The sequence below is a fragment of the Prionailurus bengalensis genome, chromosome D2, assembly GCF_016509475.1.
Source record: "Prionailurus bengalensis isolate Pbe53 chromosome D2, Fcat_Pben_1.1_paternal_pri, whole genome shotgun sequence".
Lineage (NCBI taxonomy): Eukaryota > Metazoa > Chordata > Mammalia > Carnivora > Felidae > Prionailurus > Prionailurus bengalensis.
This window is the reverse complement of record NC_057351.1, coordinates 59,354,915-59,377,713: the sequence shown is the minus strand read 5'-3', so window position 1 is coordinate 59,377,713 and position 22,799 is coordinate 59,354,915. Positions and strand designations below refer to the sequence as shown.

Here is a 22,799-nt window from a genome sequence, read left to right as displayed (position 1 = left end):
AAAAGAGAAAAATAAAAGCAGCTACCAGCTGTTCCTGGAAATATTCGTTAAAATAAATAGCCATTCTAGACCTCGAATTCTCCCGAACCTCACTTCCTCCTTGGGCCCCAAAGCAGGCAACCCCTTTTCCCAAACGAATGAAAAGTCTTAGTCTCCCATCTCTCTCCCTAAGTCTCCTGACTTTGCCCCCATCAAAACTCAGAGAGGTTAACAGACTTACCCAAGATCACACAGCTGGCCTGGAGTGGAGTTGTCTGAGGTCATGGTGCCATCAGCCCTCTCACCTGCCTCTGCAAAGACACTCAGGTGGCCCTGCTGCAGAAGGCGTTCGAAATTTGGTGGTTAACCCAGCGTTTCAGCTGAGGACTCAGAGCGGCCGGCCGAGTAAGCCCAAGCCTCCCCAGGAGCCAGAGGCCGGGGCTGAGCACCCCACTGAACAAAAAAAGGAATGAGAAAGAAATGCCTGGAGGCTGAGGAAAGAGGAAGAGGAGGAGTAAGCCTGGGCAGAAGAAGAAGATTGCTGGGGGTGCCGAGTAGGGCAGGGGGGACACGAGCTGCCCTCCGCAGGGCTAACGTCTGGCTTCCGGTCAGGAACACCTTGAAGACTAGGTGTGGGGGCCTTGCCGGCGCCGCCCCGGGCCCCAGGCGGGCCAGCGGGGCCGGCACAAGGGTCTGGGCCCGAAGTTCAGCACGCAGGAGTGGTCGCTACTGCAGACAGGATGGGGTGGACCTAATGGAAGGGGAGGGGCATGGGAAAGAGCTGGAGCAATTAAGCGTCGGTGGATGTTTGATGGGATGTGATCCCTCAAGATCAGGAACATAGGGACACGTGGGAAGTGGAATAGCCAAGGGGAGCTGGTTCCGCCCAAACGAAATAAGGCTGCAGGCGCTCGCACTGACCCTCTCGCTCAGGCCCAGCAGCCTGGGGCTCCCTTCCCTCCCCCTCCGCCTCTCCCCACCGCCTCCCGCCTCCCATCTTCCTCGAGAGCACTCGGCCTTGGGGCCCACACCCGAGGCTGGCGTGGCGGGAACCGGCTCCGCGGGTCCGAAAGGCGGGAACAGAGACCGGGTAACCTGGGATCCACAGAAAATGAAGGGCCCTGCGGCTTGCCTGGAGCTTCGCTCGGCTCGCTAGGAAAATCCTGGCCCGAGGAGCAGCCTCAGGGCGTCCGGGCTCTGAGCGCGGGACTGAGCCGGCCTTCTTCGCTTTGCTGGGAGCCAAGCCTCCCTCATTCTGCGGTGCGGTTGGGCACTGCAGCAGCTTGGTCCTCCGCAGTCGGACCCCGCGTCCCCTATTCTGGCCTTGCTTCTGCCGCCTGAGTGGTCTCGCCCAGGGTCTTGAGAGCAGCTGAGCTGGAACAGCACTGCCTGGCAGGCAGCCCTCTGACCTCGGGGTCGGAGGAGATCGGGGACCAGGGAGTCTTCTGGGACTTGGTCCCGGCAGAATCCAGGATACCAGCGGGCAGGGGGATCTTCTACCTGGCTCCCCTCTTCGAGCGCATGAGTGACCCCCTCCCCTCAGCGGGAAGGCGAGGGGCTGAGCTGGCGGCGGCACTAATGCAATGAGCCCCCCCGCAAGGCTGCTGAATTATTCACGTGCAGTTTATTGGGAGAAGCCTGACTCAGGCCTTTCCCGAGCCGCCTAGCCCCGCTGGCCCGCCCCTAGGTCTCCTTGCCATTCCCGGCCGACCAGCCCGTTCCTCCCTCCCTGGCCTAGCCCAGGCCCCGCTGCTGCCCGTCTGCAGCCGGGTACCCCACAGGCTGTGAGACACTTCTGTGGAATGGGAGGCACCGACCAGCATCAGCAGCTTTGCTCAAACCCAAGAGGTCCTGGGCCATCTAGGTTAGTAAGAGAGGATCAACTGTTGGAGTTTCTGTGGGTAGCAAGGAAAATGGAACCCCCACCCTAGGTCCGGGAGCAGCAGGCTGGGGGTGTGGCCTTTTTCCAACTGCCTCCCTCCCTGTGGCCCTATGTAGCCATCCTGGGAGCCCACTAGGCCCTGCCCCAGGCTGCAGACCTAATGGGGGTGCACAAGGGACCAAGGAGTTCACCCCCCCCCCCAGAGCAGGTTGCTGCCCAGGCCACAGAGGGAGGAAATATGGGGGGGGGTGGCATTCTGACTCCCCCTCTGGGCTGACACTGCTGGCCTCCTGCTTGGCTGTTTCTCTTGCCTGGAAAGTGGTCCCTGCCCCTGCACCTACCCAAATGCTCTTGGTTTTTTTAAGGCTCAATGCAAATGTCACTTGCACTGGGACAGAACCAGACTCCTCCCACTTATCCTCTTCACAGCCCCCTGGGCTACTGGGATGAAAATGTCCGTCTCCTGCCACTCCTGCCTGCCCATCACCCTCCTTCTTCTGTCTGTTTCCTCTCTGTTTCTGGGCCCAAAACATGATGGGGGCTCAATCCTGTAGAAAGAAAGACAGGGAGGAGAGAGAACAGAAACTCCATTCCTGAATCAGGCCACACCACAGCTGGGTCCAGAACCCAGGACCTCCCACCTCCCTCCACAGCCAAAAGGCATTAAAGAATGAGGTCTCTGTGCCCCTGTGTGAGTGTTGGAGGTATCAGCAGCAGGGGCGCCTCACACATCTGCACACAGCTGGCAAAACAATGCACCTACCCTTCACTCATACCCTTGGTCCCCTCTCTCCGGGGCCCAGGCTGAATGAAGTCCCTGCCTGGCTCTCTCTTTTGTCTCTTATTATTCATTTAGTTTACTCATTCAAAAATGCATGAAGAGGGGCGCCTGAGTGGCTCAGTCGGTTGAGCGTCCGACTTCGGCTCAGGCTCAGGTCACGGTCTCGTGGTTCATGAGTTTGAGCCCCGCGTCAGGCTCTGTGCTAACAAACAGCTCAGAGCCTGGATCCTGCTTCAGATTCTGTGTCTCCCTCTCTCTCTCTCTCTCTCTCTCCCTCTCCTCTGCTTATGTTCTGTCTCTGTCTCTCAAAAATAAATAAATGTTAAAAAATTTTTTTTAAATGAAGAGCCCTTGCTATATGCCAGGCTGGCATAGGGCATAGAGAAGAGATCCAGGTACCTTTCTTCCCAAAGCCAGGTGGAAAGAGAGGCAGAAGGGCAGACAGACAAACCAGCACGTTCCTGACAATCTGGCAATGACTCTGAGGGAAGTTCGCTAAGGAGCATAGAGGAACTGAACAGGGCAGGGAAGATTCTGCAAGACAGCTGAGCACTAAAACCAGAGCAAAAGGTACAAGGAAGGGAAGTGACTGAGACCCTTCTGACCCCCGGTTGAGGGGAGCAAAGGACCATAAAAAACGAGCGATGTTCTGGAGGCTCCAGAGTATGGTCACATGGGTCTTGAGCACCTCCTGGGAAGTCTCTTCCCATCTCTACCTGTCTCCATCACTCAGTAGTCTGTTTATGCACCCCCCCCCATTTCCAAATGGCATCCCCCCCCCCCCATGCAGGGCTGAAGTGCCTGAAAGAGGTTGGCCTATGTGGTGAGGCCACCCTGTCAGTAGGCTCTGGGGTTCAGTTCACAGAAGAAGTGAGTGGGGGAGAAGCAGGAAGGGGTGTTCTCCAAAGCAGTGGCCTCGCCATAGCGCCTTCCCCGACCTGGGCAGGAAGAGGTCTGAGAGCCAGTGGCCACAGATAGCAGGGCAGGCCCAGAAGTAGGCTTGGAGCCTGGCCTGGACTTTGAAGCGGCTGGCTCCCTGCTCCCCAGACCTGCCAGGGGGGCAGCTTCCCTCCCTCTGGTCGGCCTGCTTCTGGTCTTAACCTTTTCTGGACCTCCAACCCCTTTTGAGAATCCAATGGGTTATGTAATATTGCCCCTGGAAAAATGTGCCCACTTGGGCTCACATCCATAATTTTACACACAATTTCTGGGATCTGCAGAGCCCCCCGAAGCCCATTCAAAGAGCCCCCCCCCCACCCCAGGGCGGGGGCTGGTTAAAACTCCATGGTTCCGGGATTAGAATTAGAGTTTGAAAAACCAATCTTCAAATCCTAATTACTCTAGAACAAGCTGTGTGACTTTGGATGGGTTACTTAACTTCTCTGGGACTCATTTTCCTTATATTTAAAATTGGCGTGACAGCGGTATCTACTACCTCATAGGGTTGTGAGTAATAAATGAATGAATAAAACTCTTAGCCTGAAGCCAGGTACGCGGTAAGGGCTTCTGGTGTTTATTGTCATGGTTATTGTTGTTGTTGTTACTGCTGACGGTGGCCCAGGGCGGAATATAAAAACCGAGGGGGCAGTCCTGGTTCAGCCAGGGAGGCAGGAGGCCATCTATCGGAGTCGACTTCAATAGCAGAAGAAACACTCTCTGAATTCCACAAAGACTGTCAGAGTAGCAGGTCCCTGGGGGACAAAAATGATCCCAATTGGTGGTCAAGTTAACTCATTTCAAGCGGTGTCAGAACCTTTTTTTCTAAGGGGAGCTCTGGCCTAAGGGCCATTGCTGGTGCTTACACAAATAATCTGGAAACAAATGGGACTACCAAAACAATCTGGATTAAAGCCGATGGAATGTTTGGGGGTTTACTTGAACTATTCTCTTGTGCTAAGGAATAACTCATTTTGTTTGGGTCTACAGGGTCCCCTTATCCTGGCAATTCATGCAATGCTCTTTCCCTCGTCTTTGTCTGAAATATTCGCTAAACTAGGGGGAAAGCAGATTTTTGCTAGACTAACCCCTTCTCCTTCCACTGAAGATAGAATAAGGCTGGACCCTGGCAGTATAGGCAGCAAGCAGGAATTTGGCAGTCAGGATACAGTACAGACCAGGCTGTAAAGACGGCATTGCCTCTGGGCAGCAGACTCCAGGGACCGATTGCTTCCAGCTTCGTGGGAAATGACACTGGCTCAGCTACCTGGGGGCAGGAGACCCTAGAGCGTCTTCCCAACCCAGCTTTGGGTCCCAGGAAAGGGGGTGGGCAGGATAGCTCCTCAGGAGCAATGGCAGAGTTCTTATCTCCCTTCTCCCCTCCCCTGACCCTGAATTACTCCCCTAATTTTCACCATCTCCAGAACCCCTCTGAGGGGGAAAGTCAAGGCCCAAGCCTTCCCCCTCCACAACACATAATCATTTGTACTCCATTCGCTCAAAACAAAAACCAAAAAACAACTCATTGAACCAGTAAGCGGAGGGCACCAGGTGCTCACCTGCCTGGGCAGGTCTGGTGTGGATGGAGTCCCCAGATCAAGGTCCCTGCCCTCAAGGGTCTCCTCATCTAGTGGGAGAGGGAGTGAGTCTGACTGCAAGCCCGAGATACAGCTCTCTGATCTGCCAGAGGGGTACGGAAGCCGGTAGTTTTGGGTTTCCAGGAGTTCAGAAGATCCTAGCAGCCCACACACTGGGGTCTGGAGTGGGGGAAAACGGTGGGGTTGCAAAAAGGTCGGTGGGACAGTTGGCCTGGTTTTCGAACATAGCCTGGGTGTTCGAAACATAGAAGTAGGGGCCCTAAACAACAAAATGAGTGGGTAGCACCACGTGCCCCCTGAACCCCCAGCTGTGCCTGCTGGGGCTGTTTTGTTGGGTGTTCAACCAATGAGGCTGAAAACAAAGCCTCCGGATTGGGCCGCAGGAAAAAGAGGTCGGCTACAGTGAGTATAAGAGGTAATATAGCAGGTGATTGTGGAATGTCCTGTCCACTTGGACATGATGTGGCCGAAGACGAAAGATCCCCGGGAACAGGACCCCGTTGAAGGAATTCTATGCTCCTGCCCCTCTGCTCCCCAATTCACATTCCTCGCCTTCCTGGCAGCTTTGTCGTAACACTGAGGTCCACTGTTCCTGAGGGACTGGAAAAGGGACAACAGCAAGGTTGCCCTTAAGATCCTGTCCTGCAGACAATATCAGGTGCAGACAGGAAGAATGGCAGGGGGTTATGGGATGAAGCCCCTTCCAAGATAGCGACTCAAGAGTCCCTGTTCCTTGATCTGGAGGGGCCTCCTCTCTAGCATGGGGGATATGGTTTGCCCGAGGCTCTGGGTCAGGGCTTTGGGGGTTATGTTGGGAAAGGGCTGGGGACCAGAGGCTGAGGCAGGAAGTGAGGAGAGCGCAGACCCCTCTCGGTCCCTAAGCTTCCAAGCCTGCAGAGTCCATCAGGCTCCGGGGCACCTTCTCACTCAGGTGGCTCTCCACCTCTCTCAACTCTGACTCCACTGTTGGTAGGCCCAGCATCACCTCACGGTTTCAGAACAGTGTTGATGCACTAGAGACGGGCCTGCCTTGAGGACAATTCTGCAGCTCTGGAGGAACTGAGAAAGAATCCCATTCTCACCATTCCTGCCTCTGAGCACCTGTCCTCCCCACAAATGCAGGAAAAAGATGGGAAAAAGGCTAAATAACTCTTCCCAATACTCCCAGGCAGGGCCAGGGCAGGCACTGGGGTCCCAAACAGGAATCTTTCCTCCCTACACTCTCTCTTTTACTCTGGGGAGCTGCAAGCCATGTTCTATACAAATAACTAAATGGGCGATGAACCAATCTCTGATGTGCAGAGACCCCCATGCTGGAGGCATCCAGGGAGAGAACCTGCCCCCTGCCCCACAGCCCAGCTTGGCTCACTTCCTCTCTGGGGCAGTATGGAAGGAGGTCCAAGAAGTCTAGAAGGTCCTATTCTTCCCATCCTAACCTCTAGGCTGGGCCACAGTCCTCTGCACTGGCCTCTCTGGGCCCTCCTCTTGACTAAGCAGGGCTGCCTGACCACACCGTCTGCCCAGGAGTTTACAAACAAAGCCAGGAAAAGGGTTGAGGCTGTATGTGGGGAGAGAAACAGCTCCCTTGGCTCTAACCCCCTCCTTGCTCCCCTCCTTTCTTCAGGGGCAGACATGGAAAATTTAGGTGGTGGGGCCAACGGCCCCATACAAACCAGAGGAGAGAAGCCAGAGCAAAAAGAGCCCGGGGGGTACAGCCCCTTTGGGTGCCTTTGGGGAATGAAAGACATAGGGTTCCAACGCGCCTAAGTACCCACAGGTTTACACAAATACACCACATTTCTAACCCCACGCAAATGTACATATTCAAACGTAAACACATTCAAATACCGCTGTGCACAAATGCTCGCCTGATATACAAGAGTCCGGCCGGCCGTAGGGTTCCCAGCCCCCAGTCTGACTCGAACCCGGCTTCCCTGCGGGATCCTGGGAGCGCAGTCCCAGCCGTGGCCCGGCCCCCTCCGGGCCCCCGCCCCGCATCCGGAACAGCTGGAGTCGGGTGGTGTACTCCAGCCCGGCACTGGGCTGGGCGGGGCCGGCAGCGGGGCCCCGGCCGGGGCCTGGGCAGAGCGCAGCGGGGAGGCCCCGAGCCGGCCCCGTTAGCCCAGGCAACCCGCCCGGCTGCCCGGTCGGGCGCCGGTCACCGGGCGGGCCGTGGCCCCAGTCGACCGGAAGAGCCACAGCCCGAGGAAAGAGTGTGCAAGATTGCAAGAAGAGGTAAGGCTGTTGCTACTGCCTCGGGCCGGGGAAGAGGTGCCTGGAGCCACCAACAACTCACCCGTCAGCTCTCGGCTGGTGAAGACTGAGTCCTCTGACTGGCCCCCTCCCCCAACCCCTGGGGTCCTCCAGCCCTGTCCCGTGTCGTCTCATCCAGGGCTGCAGTACCCTCACGAACCTCCCGCGGGCCATCCTCGGAAGCTGCAGATTCCCTCTCCCCAGGCGCATGGCCCGAGGCCGGGGGTGACAGACAAGAGGGTCGAGGGGTAGGGACGCTGGGTCCTTGATATCAGCTCGGCAAAGTCCTCGCTGGGCGGTGGAGGGGCCCATCCCGGCTCCTGGTCTTACCTGGCCCGCGTAGCGGCCACGTCCCTCTCCGGCTGGGCTCACGCCGCCCTTCTCGGGCGCCAAATCCCGGGTCGGAGAGCCTGAGACCTCCGGGCCAGCGCTGCCATCGCAGCCAGACCGGCGGGAGGCGGGTGCGCCGGGAGCGAGGCTCGCAGTTTGGGGTGGGGGCGGCGGCTTTTGAGTCGCCCGAGGTTCGGGTGCAATAAAGGCGCGGCTAATGTAATTTACAAACAGCTCGGGCCGAGCGCGGCGCGGCGCCCGGACTGACAGGCGCATTAGGCAGGCTAATTCCAGCCGGCTCCTCCTACCCCCGGCCCGCTAATTAATGAGCTTCCCAACTTAGAGCCGCCTGCATTGGACAGACAGAGAGTGAAAGAGAGGGCGAGGGAGAGGGAGAGAAGAAGAGAGACGGGGGGGAGCAGAGAAAAGAGAAGAGAGAGAGGGAGGGAGAGAGAGAGAACAGGAGGAGAGAGGACAGAGAGAAAGAAGAGAAAGGAGAAAGGGAGAAAGGAAAGAGAAATAGAGAAGTGCCGCTGCAGATAATTGATTACTCCTCGATCAAGGCTAACTTGTTAGCAATAGTCAATTGCCCCATCTCTCCGCCTCCCCTCGCAGTACGGGATCGGCGCCCTCGCCTCGGCTTTTCCAACTGCCGCCGCCAGGACCCGGGGCCAGGAGCCGCCGCGCAGCCACCTGACACCTTTAAATAGCACCGGGGCTGGCGAAACTGGAGCCCCGCGCGGCGCGCCCCGGCTCGGGCCGCGGATTGCTGGAAGCCCCGGCGGCGGCGGCGGCGCCCGCGTCAGCGCCCTCCTCCCGGGGCCCCGTGCGGCTCTGCTCGCCTCTGCCGCTGCGCTAATCGGCCCCGCGCCTGGCCCCGCGCCTGGCCCGGCGCGGCCTCCTTCCCGCCCGCCGCTGCCGCCCACCCGCGCCGCCCGGCGCCCGAGCTGCCCGCGGGCTGGGTCCCCGCGGCCCGAGCCGCCCCGGCCGGGCCCCCAAACGAGGCCGAGATGACTTCCAAGGAGGACGGCAAGGCGGCGCCGGGGGAAGAGCGGCGGCGCAGCCCGCTGGATCACCTGCCGCCGCCCGCCAACTCCAACAAGCCGCTGACTCCGTTCAGCATCGAGGACATCCTCAACAAGCCGTCTGTGCGGAGAAGTTACTCGCTGTGCGGGGCGGCGCACCTGCTGGCGGCGGCGGACAAGCACGCGCCGGGCGGCTTGCCCCTGGCGGGCCGCGCGCTGCTCTCGCAGACCTCGCCGCTGTGCGCGCTGGAGGAGCTCGCCAGCAAGACCTTTAAGGGGCTGGAGGTCAGCGTCCTGCAGGCAGCTGAAGGTAGGCGCCGCCGCTGGGTTCCCTTGCGCCCACTACCCCACGCTCGGCTCCCTGTGCCCCACTCTTTGTGCCCTGTGCCTCTGCCCGCCTCCTCCTGCGCCTGCCGTCAGGGCCCTCCAGCCCAAGCCGCTGCCGCTGGGAGTGGAAAGGAGTGGGACAGGACCCAAACCCAATTTCCTAGGGGCCTCTGGATAGGCCAGAGTCGAGTGACCCAGGAGGGGTGGCCGGAACCCAAGATCTCTCCGCAGTTTGTCTGCTCTGCTTGGCTCCCTCCAGTTCCCGGTGGCCTGGGTGCTCCTTGCCCTGTTCCTGGGTTGGGGAATGGAGAACCTCTCAGCTAGGACCTTTCGGGTAGGGATAGAGTCATAGAGTCCGGCTGTTGGGAAGAGGTGTAAACCAACATTCACAGGGCAGTCAGGGCGACCCTGACTGGCTCCGTTGTGCTCTAGCGACCTCGGATCTTTCAAATCAACTCTTAGGTGGGGAGCAGGGACTGAAACAATTTTTTCCTAGAGACTTCCGGTAGACAAGAGTCGGGGGAAGGAGGTTTGCCAGAGAGGAGGCTTGCCCTAGTCCAGGAGGCCGAAGCAAATCCGAGAAGGGAAGTGCAGCAGACTTCAGGCCGATAAGGCCTGGGTGGGGTGAGCCAGAGCCGGGGTGTGGTCTCCTCTCTCCTGGTGCAAGCCTATATTATGGTTTCCTCGCAGGCCGCGACGGGATGACCATCTTTGGGCAGCGACAGACCCCTAAGAAGCGGCGAAAGTCTCGAACAGCCTTCACCAACCACCAGATCTACGAGTTGGAGAAGCGTTTCCTCTACCAGAAGTACCTGTCCCCCGCCGATCGCGACCAAATCGCGCAGCAGCTGGGCCTCACCAACGCTCAGGTCATCACCTGGTTCCAGAATCGGCGCGCCAAGCTCAAGCGGGACCTGGAGGAGATGAAGGCCGACGTGGAGTCCGCCAAGAAACTGGGCCCCAGCGGGCAGATGGACATCGTGGCGCTGGCCGAACTCGAGCAGAACTCGGAGGCCGCGGGCGGCGGTGGCGGCGGCTGCGGCAGGGCCAAGTCTAGGCCTGGCTCTCCGGCGCTCCCTCCAGGCGCCCCGCAGGCCCCGGGCGCCGGGCCCCTGCAGCTCTCGCCCGCCTCCCCGCTCACGGACCAGCCGGCCAGCAGCCAGGACTGCTCAGAGGACGAGGAAGACGAAGAGATCGACGTGGACGATTGAGCGGCGCCCGGGATCTTCCACCGCGCCGGGCCCCTAGCGCCCGTCTGCCCGCCGCCTCCCGGACCGCCGAGGGGAGCTGGGACCTCCTCTGCAACTCCCGCCTTCTTCCCTGTCTCCGGCCCGGACTCAGCTCCCGGCAGCCGCCTCCTCCCTCTCGAAGCAATAAACCCGGGCTGGCCGGCCGGGCCGGCCGCCGCGCGCGGCCTCCGCTGCCCCGGGAGCCCTTGCCGTGCAATTCTGTATGGCTCCTGTATAAATATTTAAACCTATATAGCGGGTTTTTCCCACCTCAGCCTGACTTTTTTTCTTTCTTTCTTTCTTTCTTTTATTTTTTAAAATCTCGGAGATTTCCATGTTTTCAAAGCTCTCAGGCTGCCGGGTTTGCTGAGGGCGAGGCAGTATCGAGGGTAACGAACACTGAAGCCCGCGGTCCGGAGGAGGGGGCGCGCCCCGACTGTTTTGATTTTTCTCTGCATGTAGCGAATGCACTGGCCCTCTTCCTCCTCGCCTCCCTAGGCCTATTGCAGTTGACTTCTTTTATTTCCATCTGCCCCTTTTCCCCGAGTGGGAAGGGGCTGAGGGGGACAGCCGGGTCCTGACTTGCAAGTTTCAAATCGATCTCTTCTCTCCCCCCCACCCCCGTCCCCAGAAGTCTGTTTTCGATGCCGGTTTCTGCCTCCCAATGTCCACTAACGCTATTTTTAAGATTCCTCCTTACCCTCTCTTGGTTTCCTTGGATTGACTGCTGGGGTCCGGGTCTTAGGGACAAAGCAGGGGAAATCCAACCGATCAACCAACTAAAACAGAACGCAAAGCCCTAGAATTATTTTTTACTCTTTCTAGAATTTTTTTGCATGTGACAGAGACTAAGAGGAGGCCAACCTAAGCCCTCACCCCACCTCCTCCGCAGCTCTGGGTCTGTCTTGCAGGTCTCCAACGCCCCGCTCCTAGCTCGACTTGGCCAGACAAGGGTGACTCGATGAGGGTGGGTCCTGCGTGCCCCTTCCCTGCTCCTGCCCTCTCCTCTCCGGACTGTACCCAAGGCCTCTTTCTCCGATAAATAAAGTCTTTGCCATTTTACTAGAACCGGCGGTGACCGTGTCTGAATGAGTGGGCCCTATTCAGGGAAGCCGCGGCAGGCTCCGTGTCTCGCCGCTGCTCGTTGCCGGCTGCCCAGGCCTTGGAGCTTTGGAGGAGTTTCAGGGCAGGCGCGAGAATAAGGGGCCAGGGGAAAGCAGGAGGCGAAGGCGCCTCTTGCCCGCAAACACGCGGCAACTACCAAATTGGGGGTGGGGGCGAGGGAAGCGGGCTTCGTCAGGTCCGGGTAAAAAGTGAGGCATGCGTTGCTGGGGGAAAGTGCGTACACTGGGGGCGCCACGGATGGAAAATTAATTTCTGGGGGGTAAAGGGTGGGTGGGTGGGGGGACTTGCCCTGCGGTTCGTGCATCCCACCCCCACCCCAGGGCATTCTTCCCGCGCTCTGCGGGACGCGGGCTAAGCGTCCGGTGTACTGCAGGTAGAGCTTAGTCGGCAGCAGGGTGCAGCCGGAGGGCTCCAAGTTTGGGTTCCGCCGCCGGAAGGCCTTACCCTTGCGGGAGGGAGGAAAATGAGGCCGAAGGCACCAAGGGCAAGCTGAATTGCGCACACGGGCACAGGGAGATGTGAGCCCGAAGCGTCTGAGAGTTGGGGTGAATTTCTGGTAACATTCACAGATTCTGGGCCCCCCAACTTGGCTGGGGGCAGAGACATCAATCTCCCCAGGACTCTCTGGGGTCCCCGCGCCCCGAGGGCGGCTGGGGCAGGGACGCAGGCGGCTTTCACTTTTCCGGACAGAGCGGGTTTCTCTCTGGGCTTTTGTTGTCGCTGGGCTGGCGAGTGGCCGCTGTCACCAAAGGAGGGTCCCGCCTCCGGGCCGCGCGGCTCTCTTTCTCCGCAAAATTGATGTGAGAAATGCGCATCTGGTCTCGGGCAGGCGATGGGGCCCCGGGGCCTGAGTCGGGAACGTGCGTGTCCAGGAGGAAACTAAGACAGGGAGACACAGAAAAAGGAGCACAGAAAGCCACTCCAAAAGCAGAGATAGAAAGTGGAGAGCCACAGAGAAGGCGGGTGGGGGGGGGAGGGAGGAGGAAGAGAAAGAGGAAAAGCTTCCCACAGAGACAGAGACGGAGAGACGGAGACGGAGAAGAGGGAATGGGAAGGGAATATCGAAGGGAGAGAAGAGAGCGGAGAGAACGAAAGAAGGAAAGAGGCGGCGGGGCAGCCAGGCGGGCGTGCGGCCGGTTCCTCCCGGGCGACATAAATCGCCCTCTCTCAGGATGGATGGGTCTGTAATTCGGAGCGCGGACCATGAAGGCCGGGACGAATGGACCCGGGCGGCCGCTGACAGGCGACAATAGCCGGGCCCAGCCCCCCGCGGCTCCGGGTGCGGGCGCGGCCGCGGCCCTCCGCAGCCCAGAGCGCGCCGGCGCTGGCGACCATATGGTTTTTGAATTTTCTTCACAATTTGTAGACAATTTGATGGATTAGGTCCCCGCGCGCGCCTACCCGGCACAAAGGCGGCGCGGGGACCGCGGCGCGGCGGTCACCCGGGCATCTGCGCCCGCCGCGCGCACCCCCGCCCCCGCCCGGCCCCCGCCCCGCGCCCGGAGCCCGGGGCCGCCCGCCCAACACGCCCATGAATCCCAATGAAGCGGCCCTGGCACCTCAGGCCGCTCGCTGCTTCGCGGCCCCGGGCCCGGCCCCGCTGGGTCCCTCCGGGCTGGGGGCGGCGGCCCCGGGGCTGAGCCCACCCGAGCTGCGGCGCCCGCGGGGCGCGCAGCTAAGCAGGCGCATCGGGGCTGAGGAGAAACGGGGCCATTTATCCGCCCGTCTAGTTAAAGCGGGTTATTTGTTTGCTTCTCCGGCCTCCCCTCCCCTCCCCTCCCCCTCCCCTCCTCCCCCCTCCTTCCCCTTCTGCCTTTTATTCTTTTGTCTCTAAATGGATTTAATGAGCCTGAAAAACATGACAATTGAATATAACCAAGAAATAAAAAATAACGAGGGAGGAAGGAAGGAGGAAAAGAAAGAGGGAAAGAAGGAAGGGGAAGGATTAATAAAATAAAGGGGAAGATCCTTTCCATTCAGCAAATGCTTATCGTGCGTCTTTTCTGCGCCAGGCCGCGCTGGGGGCTGGGGAAGTGGAAACGAATCGGATCCAGTCCCTGCCCTCAAGGAGCTCCCAGTCTAGCGGTCGGGACCCGTCGCACCCCCCTGGCGCCATCAGGAGGGCTGGGCCGAGGGGCAGGGAAGTGCCATTTGCAGAACTCCGGCTCCGGGGGCTCGGGGTGGTGGGGGCTTCTCGGAGGAGGTGGCACTGGACCCAGGCCTTGAAAGACGAGAAGGAATTCGTTGTTTCTATAGGTCAGAAAGAAGGGCGGGCGAAGGAAGGGCCGGAAGGTCGTCGGAGGGAAGCGGAGAGAGACACCGGAGCCCTGGGCTGAGCCTTGCCGAGGAGGCCTGGGGAGAGAGAGCGCCGCGCGTTGGGTCCCGCACAATTTGGGGGGTGAATTCAAGCCCCCCTTCAGACTCCTCGGCTCTGCTGGATGCGAAGCCTCCGCGGGGCTGCCAGGGGGCTTCCGGGGCCGTTTTTGGCCAGACTCCGGACGCCGGAGCACCGCGGCGTGCGGTGGTTTCCCGGCCCCCTCGCGCAGGGAGGCGGAGGCCGTGGGCAGGGGCTGAGGGGTCGACCGTAGGCGGGAGCGAAGGGCTGGGAGTTAGGGAGGCCTAGGCTCCGACCCACTGTCTCCTCAGCTCTCCTGGCTCTGACGGGAGCGCTCGGGTGGCCCTGGCCGCGCTTCGGGAGCTCCCGCGGGGACCTGCGATGTGAGAGGGCCTCGAATCCCAGCGCAACCCTGGGCCTTTTAGCGGCCGCCGGCCGGGCCTGCCTCCGGGGCGGCCGCTGTGCTGTGTGCACCGGCTGCGTGCGCTCCGAGGGCGCGGGCCGCGCGCGTTCCGTGGCATTCCCCGCGTGTGAGTGTACGTGCGAGTGTGGCGCAATGGCCTGAGGGGCTCGGGGCCCTGCGCCCATTCTCGGGGCGAGACTCGTTAAGGCTCGGGACCCTCTGTGCCGCCCGCCTGTAGCCAGAGGTCCTTGACCGCCTGGGGCCGTGACAAGCAGGTTCCCCGAGGACCCTGGCCTCCCTGCAGACCCACTTTCGGTTCCCGGCCGCGCAGGGGAAGCGGCCTGGCTCTGGCTCTTCCTTCCCTATTCGGTCCGGGGCCCGGGCTCGGCTTGCCGAGTTCCAGGATGCGGGCGGTCTCTGCTCTCCGGCCCGGGCCCCACCGCGCGAGCCGGCTGCCTCGGCTTTCCCCGCTCCGCCTTCCCGGGCCTTGCCCGGCGGCCGGCGCCGGGTGAGGCCGGGAGGCGCAGTTCCTTATTTTACGAGGTGTCGGGCCGGTGTCAGACGCAGCTCCGATAAGTAATACTCCAGTCTGAGGGACCAGAACGTGGTAATTAATCCCAAAGACTTAAGTGTATTTTAGTTCAGGAGAAAAAAAATCACTAATTCAATCGTCCGGAAAATTGAAGTTTGATGCATGAGTCCCCCCTGAAAGGGACGGGCTGGGGCCGCGCGCCTCCCCTCCGCCCCTGCCGGTCGCTCCGGGGACCCCCTCCTCCCCCATTCTTCTGAGCCTCCAGGTCCAGGGAAGTCCACTCACCCTGTCCTGCGTGTCCTCGGCCACCCAAACCCAGGGGCACTGTGGCTTTGCTCCCTAGCCTCAACAACCAGCCCCTCTTTCTTGGAGCCCAGAAAGTGGTTTGTGCGGAGACTACAGATGTTCCCCCAAACATGTACACCAGGGAAGGGGCATAAGAGAGCCTGGGAGGTGAAGGAGTGACTAGATAAAGGGCCCAGAGCAGACGCTGTCAGGCGCAGCAGGGCACCTGGAACCTGAGAAGAGTGCGGTCCTGGGGGCCAGCAGGTAGGAGGAAGCTGCTGTTGGAAGGCAAGGCCAGAGAAGGACATTTGGCTGGCTGCCAGGTGATGTGAGTGGGAACTAGAAGTGCTAGGTGCAGGGTGGTGGTGGTTGGAATGTAGAACTGTGTGTGGTTGAGTCGTGTGGGAAATGGGTGCATCCCTAAACCGCCTGTGCACGACAAGGCATCCCGGATGCAGGTCAGCAGGCCTGGGGGAACTGCAGCCTGACCCTGAGAGGGTCCACAGGCCATATGTCCCAAAGGAGTGGCTCCTGGGACTGGAGTGGAGGAAGGTGGGGGCTCCTGGTGCACGCTGAGGAGTGGCGAGCGGTTCGCTGGAGGGAGCTACCACCCTGCACTCACAATCCAGGGCTGCCATCAGCAAATCACCTTTTCTCCTCCTGGCAGTGGCCGGTCCTAGGAGAGACCAGGGGCTGAGGGTGCGTGTGTGTGTGTGAGTGTGTGTGCAGCGAGTTTCACAGGCATCAACAGTGTCTGCCGATGAGTGTGTCAGAGAGTGTGTGCAACTGAGAGACTGGGCATGTGCGGCTGATGGATGGAAACAGAGCATGTGCAGCTGGGGGCGACTGGGGGTGTGCGGCTGTGTTCGTGTAACCAATTGTTGCAAACTAGTGTGTGCAACTAGGTGTGACTAAGTTTGTGCGATGGGGAGGAGAGAAGTAAAGCTGTCACTGGGGTGGGTGTGACCAGCAGGTGAGTGATGCTCCAGGATGCGTGACACGTGATGGGAGCTGGTGGGACCAGATAACCGGGAGAATGAACATCCGATGTGGAGCTGAAGCTACAGACCGACGACCAGAATCCTAGCTCCAGACAGCTTGACCAGCCCGGCTCCTCGATTTTACACTGACAATGTGGGGCGGGGAGGGGGGGAGGTTGGAGAGACGAACACATGGCCTGAAGGGAGGGGGGCGCAGGAGGGGAGTGAGCGGAAGGCGAGATGGAGAACCTTAGCCTGGGCATGAGTCTACTCTGAAGGCAGCTGAGGTCAGTGAATAAACACGATGTGGGCATGGACTCTGCTTGTTTGAGAACACGTTGGGGTGGGGCTTGTCCTCTGCTGCGCTGTTGGGTAAAGGCCAGGCTGTCCTGCCTGCCCCTTCCTTCTCAAGTTGGGCCCCAGGCTGAACCTTTGTCTCTAGAGTGATGTGCAGACCCACCTTTGGCTCTACCAGTTCCAGGACTCCCTTGAAGGCCCAGCTTCCCCCAGCTCACTCAAGGGAAGTCCCCCCTCCCCGTGGGACTCAGCTCTGCCTTAACTGGGGAGAGTACCCATGGCAATACGCACGCGGGTGCTTGGTGGCTCCGCAATGCTGCCAGCAGTGTTGGGGGTGACTGAGTCCTGCCCGCTTTGCTTTGGAATCTGGTTTGTGTTCTGTGTGAGTGTGTGCAGGGATTGCTGAGCGCTGGTGTGTGCACGTGGACGAGTGCGGCCTTCCCCCGCGGAGAGCTGGAGGCAGCTAGCTGTCTGTGAGCTGGGGTGGGCTCAGTGGGGAAGGGAGATTAGTTACCTTTGAGTATCGTGGGACCCGTGTGGTTTTAGTGATCAGCATGTGTATACAGAGGTTTGAGATGAGTTTTTATCACACGTGGAATGTGGCATCTGAATATATGAGTTAGAGGTGTTCCTAACTGGGTGTCTGTGCCCCTGCCCCAACCCGATTCAGGGGCCTAAGTCAGAAGCAGTGGGTCCAGGGCTCTGTGGAGAGGGATCCAGGTCTGGGAGTCCCTTCCACCAAGAAATGGAGGCCTTCATTTGCCCTTCCTTTTACCCCCACCTTCCCACCCCCACCCCACACGGGCTGGAATAGGGGCCAGGGTGAGGAAGAGGTGACCCCTCCCATCTCTCAGAGACTGCTCAAGGTGAAGTGCTAGGTCCCCACAGGGATGATTCCCCCCCACCCCCCAGCCTGATGTCTGTGATAGGGCCTATTGATCTGGCTGCCTGAAGCCCCGCTGGGACCACGTGCCCGCGTGCAGATAAAGGGCAGACTCAGCTAGGCTCTCACACACCACGCACGGCCAATCCAGAGCACACACAACAGTTGAACGGGTAAACCTTTGCTGTTAAACAGATACACAATCCCCACTGTTACATACACAATACAGACACAGTGACAGAAGCACAGCCCACAGTCACCACAAGCACACAATGCACACGCTTCCAGACATTCGACGCAACCACAGGCGTGGGTAGGGAGGTGGCTGCTTTAGGCGACTTTGGGGGAAGTGCTGCAAGTGTTCTGATGTTCAGAGGGGCTCCCAGCAGCGGCCGAGGGCAGCAAATAGCAGACCAGGGCGGCGGGGCAGGGAGGCTCCGGCCGTCTGGGGGAGCTCCCAGCCCTTGGCCCAGGAAAAAAACCGAGTCCCCAGCCACCTTAGAAATGCAATCAAAGCTGCCTGCCACCTACCCGCCCTGCACAATGGCTCTGGCTGGAGTCGTTATCATTTTTGTTAACTTTTTATCGACTGTTTGCTAGATGGCGTGTCAGTAAAGTGTATGATTTGAGATGAAAAATTAGGCAGATTAACCTGAGGGGAGAGCCTGATTGATTACTAAATAGGATCAATTTGAAAGTTTTAGTCCTGGCGTTTCTGCAGAGCCTCTTAATACTTCAAACTTCAATTTTACGGGCGATTGAACTAAGCATGTTTCTGACAAAATTGATATATGTATTAATTTGCTTTAACTGGTGATTAATTACTCTCCACTGAAAGAATTATATGGAGCTGTTTGCCTGCGATTTGCATATTAATCAAATTCTAGTTGATAATTCCGCTGGTGGGGGGGTCGGGGGCGGGGCGTGGGGCACAAGGGTGTGAAGGGGTGTTTGCTCGCGTGCCGGTGTGTGCGCCTGTGTATGTGGGGGGGCTCCCCACCCCCCCTTTGCTCGCTCCCTGCTTAGCTGCCAGTTTAGTGCATTAAAACCAAAGATGCAGAACGAGTTTGCCCGGCTATTTGGCGGGAGCAGAAATTGCCTGTCCGGTTTTATGATCTGCTCAGCCTGAGCAGCCGGGTCCTTAATGTCCCCTGTCAAAGTGTCCGCGATTTAAAGGGAAAACGGCCCCCGCTTTAGCGTCGCGCCGGCCTGACAACGGGCGAGGCAGGGACGAGCACCCTCTTAAATAACTCCCCTTCCAGAAGGACCGTGGTTTCCGGACAGCACCCCAGCTCTGGGGACCCTCGGAAACCTAGCCGTGTCCTTGGAGAGGTCCCAGTTCTTGTGATGTTCTAGCCATGAAGCGCCCCCCACCAACACTCCATACACGGGGGGGCGGGGGCGGGGGTGGCATGCAGGCACAGCAGAGACCTAGAGACACGGTCGAACACTGTCACTTGAGCTGACGGGCAGGAAGCCACCCTCTTAGACACGTGCAAACACAGCTACCCAGTCACACTCCCCTTCACTTAGACCCCTGCTCTTGGGCCTGTCTGTAGACACACTCAGCTACCCACACACACACCCAGACCCACAAAACTGCACTCAGGCAGGGAGCACACGTAGGCACCCAAGTCACGTCCACACGGCCTTTCAGGCACACGTGGTCACGCGCACTCAGACACACGCACATTTTCAGAGCCACACGCAGACCTCATCCCCACACACACCCAGGCAGGGAGGCCCTCTCGCATGGGAATTCGCAGCAGGGCACACGTCAAATGTCAGCTCACACCCTGCCTGGCACACACAGTGCCCACAGCCCCCTCCAAGTCCCCTTGCCTGGCCGGACTCTTTACGCTAAAGGGGGCGGCGCCACTGAATCAACTTTTCCCATCTCTGGATTCAAAGGGTAGGAGTGTAATTAAAACCAGATAATTAATGAGACAATATTCCTCCAGCTACATCTTTAATGAACAAACCCCTTCAGGGCAGCCTCTTCTTCTAGGCTCATTAAAGAGAAGAAAGTTGGGCGGCTCGCGGACTTCCCAGCGCGTTAATAACGAACCCGGAGTGGGTGCCTCGGCCGGGAGCGCGGGAGCCACGGCCGGCCGTGAGCCCTGGCTCGGGTCCTCCCACCACCACCTTGTACCTCTGCCTGTCCCCACTCCCACCCTCCACTCTCCACCGCCTCCTGGTCCCACCATCTCGGCCGCCCTCCCGCAGTCCCCAAAGCCGCTGTTCAGTGACCCCCTGCTCTGCCTGACCTCTCTCTCTGGCGGTCTCGCCAGCGGTAGGCAACCTACGCTCAGACGCCACGGGGCGTCGGGCCACCCAGTTTCCCTCCTGCGGCGCGCTGAGCGCTCCAGGCTCTCCGGCTGGGTAGGGATGGCTCTGTACAAGGGAAATCCAGGCAAGGTAGGGGCCCGAGTGTCCTCCGAACTGCCCTACCGGATCCACTTATGATTGGCATTTGGGCCACGGTCCTGGGAACGCGGGGCGGGGGTGGAGGTGGGGGGTGGGGAGTAGGGCTAGAGATCACTTCATTTTCCACGCGCGCCCTCGCTCACTCTCAGGAACGCGCACTGGCAATCACATGCATGTGCACTCGCGTGCACATACAGACACGCCCTCTTGCCTCGTGCACCCAGGTCCAGAAGGCTCCGGTCCAGACCGGCGCGGGCCCGGGGCGGCCGGGAGAGCCTGGCTTGGACCTTCCCCCCGCCGCGTGAGGTCGCCCTTGCGTCATTCGTCTCCAGGGTGGGAATCTTCGCTTGGCACGCAGCCTCCGGGGCCTGAAGCAGACAGCTCCGCCAGAAGAACCAGAAGCGGACGGCCTAATGGGGGCCCAGGGCCCGGGGAGCCCTAGTCAGACCCAGGCGGAGGCGGTAGCTCTGGCAGCGGCTTTGGCGGAGGCGCCTGTGTTCGCCTGAGCTGGCTTTTAGGGATGAGTTATGTGGCAATGAGCGAAGTAAATCTGCATGCGCAAAAGATGCTAATTACTCTTAATAGCCTACCCAGACGCCCCGAGACTGGAAACCCAGAAACGTAAATCTGCTCCCGATAAATATTTTTAATTGTGAGATTTCCTGGAAAGATGACTTTGGGTGCGCCGGCCGAGGCATTTGGCTTTGGAGGGAGGGAAATGGCCCCCACTCCGGAAGCCGGGTCCGGAGTCAGGGCCCCGCGCAGGGGCACCAGGCGCGGGCCGAGCGACCTGAGCCCGGCTGGCCGGCGCTGGGTAAAGTTAGTGATGTATCGCATTAATTACCAGTGTGAGCTGCAAATGGTTCGAGGCCCAGGGAAAATTAATGGGAATCCAAATTCTAATTATGTAGCTGTTGTTAAAGAGTTTAACTAGATAGTCACGGAGAAAATTGGATTATGCATAGAAATATGCAGCCAGCGCGCGCGGTCCGGGGGATGGGTCCGGGGACTGTCAGGCCACCCCCCTGTCCTGGAGGACACTCCTCCCCTCAAAGGAAGGAAAAGATCCACCCCCGCCCCAGAGTATAAATAAAGATGCCCCGTCTTGCGATGGCAGTGGCAGGGTGGGTCTCAGGATGGGAGGAGAGGCCGAAGCTTGCGGAGCCGCGCGCTTGGATTCGGGGTCAGTGTGGAGGTCCGGGGTTCCTGGGTCTCTCGGTCTGGGTAAGCGTTTGTGCCCATTTCTCAGGTTGCCTCCGGGTCTCAGCGAATCTACCCTGCACCTCTTTCTGATAATCATATAATTACATCTGGGCGCTGTGGACTTACATTTTTTCCCACTGTCAGTTTAAAGATATAGCCACCAACCGGAAGCCCAATTACACCCGATGCCTCGTCATTCACTTTATTAAGGACCCTGGATATGTTTCCATTTTCGCAGGAAATGAGGTCTGATCAAGCAGCACTAATACCTCGGGCCTCGGGAAGGGGGCGGGGACTCTCGGGGGCGGGCTCCAATCCCCCGAGGCCCGGCTGCTGGTGGCGCCTAAGCTTCGAGAAGGGTGGGGCACCTTGGGTCGGCAGACTCCCAATCCTCCACTTCTCCCAGTTTCTCCCAATTTTCCCCAGGACCCTGATTCACTCTGTCGCGGGCCACCTACCCCGCAGGCCCACACTCTCCGGCATCCCAGCGCGCGGGGCCTGGAGCCCCCGCCACGCTGGCGCTGTTTGGGGCAGGGGGTGAGGGCCTGTGGAGTTGAGGGGACATTGCAGCCCCCAAAGGGAGAAATAGCGTCGTTTCAAGCCCACCTAGCCCTTCCCAGGAGCTTGGCAACCTCCGAGGACGCTGCTAAGGCCTATGGAGCCGGGCAGGTGGGCCTGGACGGCAGGCGAAAAACGCCTCTCCATACCAGTCCTCTCCCCTTTCGGTCGCGGCTTCCAGATTTCTAGCTCCCTTTCGACAAGATCGGAACCTCTCCCCACCACCGCCTACTTTAGAAGGGGAAGCCGGTGGGTCCGGATCTCACCGAGGAGCTCCAGTTCGCCAAGCCAGACCGAGCTCCACGCTTAGCGGATTCTAGCGCCCCTCATCGGACCTCGATTTCCTAGAGGGATAGGATTAACGCTTGTGCTGCTGGCGGCGCGGGCACTGGGTCTAAGTCTTCCCTTCCCTCCACACAGGCTCCCAACTGAACTCGTTAGGTGAGGAGTTGGTTAGAGACGGGACCTCTGGGCCAAACATCAGGAGACCGGGATGGCCTGGAGGGAGGACCCCACAAGTTTGGGGCATCAGAATCTCAATAATTTTCAGGCGGCGGTGAGAAGCCAGATTAGGGCCGGATGGATCAGTCAGGGAAGGCAGCAGGCAGAGAAAGACGCATGGCCCCGGGGGTGTCCCCCGAGACAAATCCTGACCTGGGAAGTGGGTCTGAGTCACATGCGTTTAGAGCCCATCTCCCATTACTCCTGGGCTCTGAGGGGATTGGGGAGGCGAGTTTCTCAAAGCTTGGGGCCAGCTTCCTGGTGTCAGCAGAGCACATCCTAAGGGAGAGCAAAGGAAGGGAGGGAGGCCAAAGATTGGGAGATTACACCCCACTCCACCCTCGTGGCATGGGGTGAAGTCTGGAAGGCCCAGAGCAGGAGGAGATACACAGACCCACACATCCCCGTGGAAAAGCAGATGGACAGCCATGAGTATTCTCTTGGATTTCTTATTCCTAGGCTGAATTCGGATTCTAAGACCCCGAATTCTCCCCCCCCCCCCCCCCCCCGCCCCAGTGACCTCAAAACAGAACTGAAATCCGGAGAGGCAGGTGGGCCAATAACAGACTAAAAGACCGGGGATCCTTCACCCCTTTCCAGCTCCTGGGGAAGGTCTGGGGGATCCTTCCTCTGTCTTCACCAATGCGAGCAATGCCTTCTGCACCGTCTTCTCGCCCCTTCCAGGACTCCTTAGGACCCCAAGTACCCAAGCGGTCCCTAGTTTCAATGAAGAGGGTCCTTGTATAGCAACTGCCGCCTTCCGGCAGCCCTCGTGGGGTCTCCAAGCCAGCCCCTTCCACCTGAGCCACTCGTCAAAAAGCCTGCACTTCTCTATGATGCGGGCTTCGAGCGCCACCTAGTGGCCTTTGTGGAGACGCACAACAGCAGCGCGAGCCCTCCTGCCACCTCTTCCTCCCCTACTCCTCCTAG

General features: G+C 59.5%; 1 protein-coding gene across 2 annotated transcripts; it reads left to right on the top strand.

Annotated features, from left to right (window-relative positions):
• The first annotated feature begins 7,232 nt into the window (after positions 1-7,232).
• LBX1 (ladybird homeobox 1) lies at positions 7,233-11,408 on the top strand. Of its 2 annotated transcripts, XM_043597300.1 has the most exons (3): positions 7,233-7,411; positions 8,375-9,094; positions 9,802-11,408. In XM_043597300.1, the coding sequence occupies exons 2-3, from the start codon at positions 8,770-8,772 to the stop codon at positions 10,320-10,322; spliced, it is 846 nt and encodes a 281-aa protein (XP_043453235.1). In that variant the 5' UTR covers positions 7,233-7,411; positions 8,375-8,769; the 3' UTR covers positions 10,323-11,408. The 2 variants fall into 2 exon arrangements, with proteins under 2 accessions (XP_043453235.1, XP_043453236.1); XM_043597301.1 differs by lacking the exon at positions 7,233-7,411 and having other exon boundaries at positions 8,154-9,094.
• The last annotated feature ends 11,391 nt before the right edge of the window (positions 11,409-22,799 follow it).